The 4683-nt window shown below is 41.2% G+C and overlaps 1 protein-coding gene across 1 annotated transcript in view; it reads left to right on the top strand.

Annotated features, from left to right (window-relative positions):
* dus2 (dihydrouridine synthase 2) overlaps positions 1 to 4683 on the top strand; it is a gene marked incomplete in the record, with an annotated part of 55129 nt that overhangs the window by 7914 nt on the left and 42532 nt on the right. Inside the window, 4 exon segments of the mRNA XM_014029484.1 lie at positions 1589 to 1726; positions 1816 to 1861; positions 3331 to 3422; positions 3509 to 3552. Of these exon segments, the coding sequence (XP_013884938.1) occupies positions 1604 to 1726; positions 1816 to 1861; positions 3331 to 3422; positions 3509 to 3552 (305 nt within the window).

A 4683-nucleotide genomic window follows, 5' to 3' on the forward strand; every position in this document is an offset into this window, starting at 1 on the left:
CTAGACATACTTTTGATACATTTATCTGTGTTCTGCTTTGTATGTATTTTATTTTATTTCTTTCATATTTTTTATTTCATCCATGTTTTCATTAGACTAATTTTGCCAATAAATAGTTTGAAAATATATTTTTTGCGGGTTTAACTTTTTAATATTAATTTACAATATGGTCACCCAATACTTAACAATAGCCTTTATGTTGTCATAAAGTTCAGTAAACAGATGATATAAAGCCGCTGCACACAGTTTCTGGGATCAGCTGACCTGCATCCAGAACGTGATTTGCATAACTGTGGGTCGAACAGCAGGGCAGTCCCGAAAATAAACAGTAAATAAATGGAGAAGCCAAACAACACAGTTAAACTGTTTTTGAAGTGAACACAGCAGGATAAACTTAAAGTATATGGACTTTGATGCGATGAGCCGGACATTGAGAGCAACAGACAATTTTATGTCACGGGGGGAGTGCCGAGCTCGCTCGAGGCCCCAGTGACGCTTGCCTGCCTGCCTGCCTGCCTGCCTTCTGTAACATTGGAAAAAAGAGTGCACAAGACACTTAATTTGGCTTAAAATACTGACATTCTGACAAATAAGTAACTGTTTGTAACCTTACCTCAGCTTAGAAGGCAGAGGGTGTCAGTCTTTTCCACTCAGATTCAGCTATCGGAGCATGAAGCTAATGTTTACTCACAATGCTAATGCTACCCCTGCTCTCTGGCGCTCAGGAGGTAGAGGAGCCAAATGGCTGGCTCACTGCTGCCAACTAGTGGTCAGAGGCTGAACTACAACATAAAAATGAACGGCTGGCAAAAAAGTTGACATTTTAAACCTTAATTAAAAATCAATACAGGGTTTTAGAATATTGATACAGTATCGGGAAATGAAATATCGCGATATTTCAGTGTATCGATATTTTCTTACACCCCTAGTGTGAACGTGTAATCAAACTCTGATGCGGTCCCAAAAAATGAGGTCTAGTCTGCCTGAAAACCAAGCAAACAGGCAGTGTTGTGCATGTTGCTCAGGTGGGGACTCTCAGGGATAGGGTTAAAAAACACTCACTCTGGACACTGAACACTCAGTAATCATCTGTTGGCAGCTCACGCCAAATCTGGACCACAGGGATGTGGCATGGTGGGGAGGTGACACTATCGAGGGTGAACAGATCCAGATCAACACATATTAAGACATGTTATACAGTGCAGAACACTGTGAGGCAGGCACAGTGTAAAATTTTCATGACGTCTGACTGATTAAAACAATTCTTCATCACTCACGCATTATATTCTTCCAAATTCTAGAGCAGCCAAACCATTACAACTACTGGGGCTGTCTTGCCCTTCATCCAGGACTTTACACCTCAAGGACCAGGAAACTGTCAGAAAATACCATATCACTTTTCACTCCCTGAGCACGCTTTACTTTCCTCCAATCTGTCTGGAGATACAGAAGACTGCAGACCAGAACTAACCACTGCAAGAACAGGCACATGGACTCATCAATGCACACTGCTTGTTTATTGTGCGATATAAATATCTGTGTGTGTGTGTGGGTGTGTGTGTGTGTGTGTGTGTGTGTGTGTGTGTAGATGGACTGAGCAGAGATGATGGCAGCAAACAGACTGAGTTTTAAAAACATTACGGCCCTGGCCCCGATGGTCCGGGTGGGGACTCTGCCCATGAGGCTTCTGGCTCTTGACTATGGAGCTGATGTGGTTTATTGTGAGGTGAGGACTGCTGCTGTGGACAGATCATTATACTGAGAGGTTTTAACTAGATTGAATTATTGTCTTTTTTCTGTTTTTCTCATTGTCAGGAGCTGATTGATATCAAAATGGCCCAGTGTCAGAGAGTGGAGAACGGTAAGTAGGAATTATTTTACTCCAAGCAGCTGAAGGTACAACCCTTGTCAAATGTTTTTTTTTTTTTCAGCTGTTACCATATACATAAAATTGCCCCCATTTTTATATGAAAAAAATAAATAAATATGCTTAAATATTTAATTTCACATTGAAACTCTCAGACTTGAGAGCAGATTTGAACCAGTGTTTTAAAAAAACTAATTAAATTTGTATACATGGGTGGGGCTGCAGATTTTACAGTATTGATGGTGTGTAGACATCGATCACACAGAGGGAACACTGTCAGATATTTTTACGAGCCTGGCGTATACTGAGCATCTGACATTTTTCTTTTCTCCTAACAGAAGCATCAAACCAATTACCAGTTACCTCTCCCCACATTAAAACCAAACCAAATCCTCTTATCTGTAGTTTGAAAACGACCCAAATGAATGAGTAATTAATGATGATTATGCCTTTATTGTCATTGTACGGAGCACAATGAAATTACATTTAAAAACACCTACTCAAGAAAACACACATGACAAAAACATGGGGGAACAGGTGATCAGGTCATGTGGCAACCAGCAGGGGTCGCGCTACCTTTAAAAAAATTGAACATTGTCCAGCGAGGAAACACAAAAAGCGAGGCTGCCATGCGGGTGCTGCTGTGCCGAAAGACATGCTGCTAGAGGCGCCCCACCTCACAGAGTCCGGCCTCGCTACCTGGCTGGGGCCCGGGACCTTGACAGTCCCCTCGGCGCACATCGCTTTTGACTCAGTCACTCGCCAACATTTTCCTCACGAAGCTGGAACCACGACTCCGGGACTGAACCTCGCAGCAGGAACCTCATTCAAATCCCCCTGGTTTCACCGCAGGACCCCACCAGCTCTCCACCGCTACAGATGCTTCTTCTGAACGCGAGATCCATCTCCAACAAGGCTCTTYTGCTGAACGACCTGTTCCACTCTAAAAATCTGGATTTTATGTTTCTGGTCGAAACCTGGCAGAAGAAGGATGAACACTTCCACCTGAATGAACTGCGCCCAAGAACCACTGATCCGACCAGCAGCAGCCATTCCACTGGGACAGCTTTGTTCTCCTCGTTCCAATCTCAGTGTGGAAAAAATGGTGTCAATTGCGTTCAGAGACCAGTTTACCAAATTCATAATTCTTTTTGTTTCAGATGATAGGTAGAAGAAATGCTTGAAAAAGCTGTGAAGCAGGAAAGGAGGGGCAGGTTCAGGAGAGAGCAAAAAAGCATCCAACTCCTCTGAACCAAGCGAAGAAAAAGAAAAAATTAAGCTGCCCTATGTGAAAAGATGAGCAGTTCTAAAACAAAGATTGTGTCTATTTTTTATCACCTATTCATGGTCTTCAGATGACCTCTGCTGGTGAAAATTTGTAACTTGTTTTTAGTCTGAAGCACAAAAATCTTTATGATATTTAATAGTGTGTGTCTGTGTGTGTGTGTGTGTGTTTGTGACAGAGGTGTTGGAGACAATAGACTTTGTAGCTCCAGATGATCGCGTGATTTTCAGAACCTGTGAGAAGGAGAAGGGCAGAGTGGTCTTCCAGATGGTGAGACCACCTGGAACCAGTTCATTTTGTCCAACGCTGGGTAGACTCAAAACACTGACTCGTCCTTTCGTGTCTTTATGTTTCAGGGAACTGCTGACCCTAACAGAGCGCTGATGGTGGCCCGTCTTGTGTGAGTTTAACAAACTTCCTTTAAGAAGTCCAGCCAACCATCATGACTGTTGGGCTCTTTGATTTATTAAATGTCCACTTTTAGAGGAGAATAGACACTTTATTGTCCCCACACATGACATTCTCATAAACAACCATCATCTCCTTACAAACCCATTAAGACAAGAAGTAAAGATAAAAGGTGTTTTCATGAGGAAACTTGTAGACACTCAAACATCAACTACTTCCTCCTAGAACTCAGTTTCAGTTCATGTTACCAGTATTTCACAGAGGTCATTCATGTTGAATTAGTCCAGAAAATCTGCACATCTGAGTATCCTACGCAGTTGACGATATCCCAGAATTTATTGCGACGTCAGCAAACTAAACAAAAACAAAGACGTTGTAGTTAAAACAGTTCTACATTCCTGAAATGTAAAACGTGTTTACACAGCTGGAGCGAGGCACGTGTTTAATAGAGACTTGTTGATTCTTTCTTTTTTTAAAGTAAATGACTGCTATCAATCACATAGTAGAGAATATAAGACCATTTCTAAACTTAAATTAAACACAAAATATCCAACAATTTGTTTTAAGGTTTTCAGCTCTGAATTAAATCAAAGAGGATACTTCTTCTGACTGATTATCTTCTTTTTCTGAGGGTTAACTTTGTCAAGTACAGTGGGGAGAACAAGTATTTGATACACTGTTGATTTTTCAGGTTTTCCCACTTGCAAAGCATGTAGAAGACTGTAATTTTTATCATAGGTACTCTTCAACTGTGAGTAATGGAATCTAAAACAAAAATCCAGAAAAATACAATGTATGATTTTTAAATAATTAATTTCCATTTTATTGTGTGAAATAAGTATTTGATCATCTATCAACCAGTAAGAATTTTGGCTCTCACAGACATGTTAGTTCTTCTTTAAGAAGCCCTCCTGTTCTCCACTCATTACCTGTATTAACTGCACCTGTTTGAACTGGTTACATGTATAAAAGACACCTGTCCACACACTCAGTCAATCAGACTCCAGCATCAATGCCCAAGACCAGAGAGCTGTGTGAGGACATCAGGGATAAAATTGTAGACCTGCACAAGGCTGGGATGGGCTACAGGACAATAGGCAAGCAGCTTGGTGAGAAGGCAACA

This window comes from Austrofundulus limnaeus, unplaced genomic scaffold (genome assembly GCF_001266775.1).
Source record: "Austrofundulus limnaeus strain Quisiro unplaced genomic scaffold, Austrofundulus_limnaeus-1.0 Scaffold913, whole genome shotgun sequence".
NCBI classification, from domain to species: Eukaryota; Metazoa; Chordata; class Actinopteri; order Cyprinodontiformes; family Rivulidae; genus Austrofundulus; species Austrofundulus limnaeus.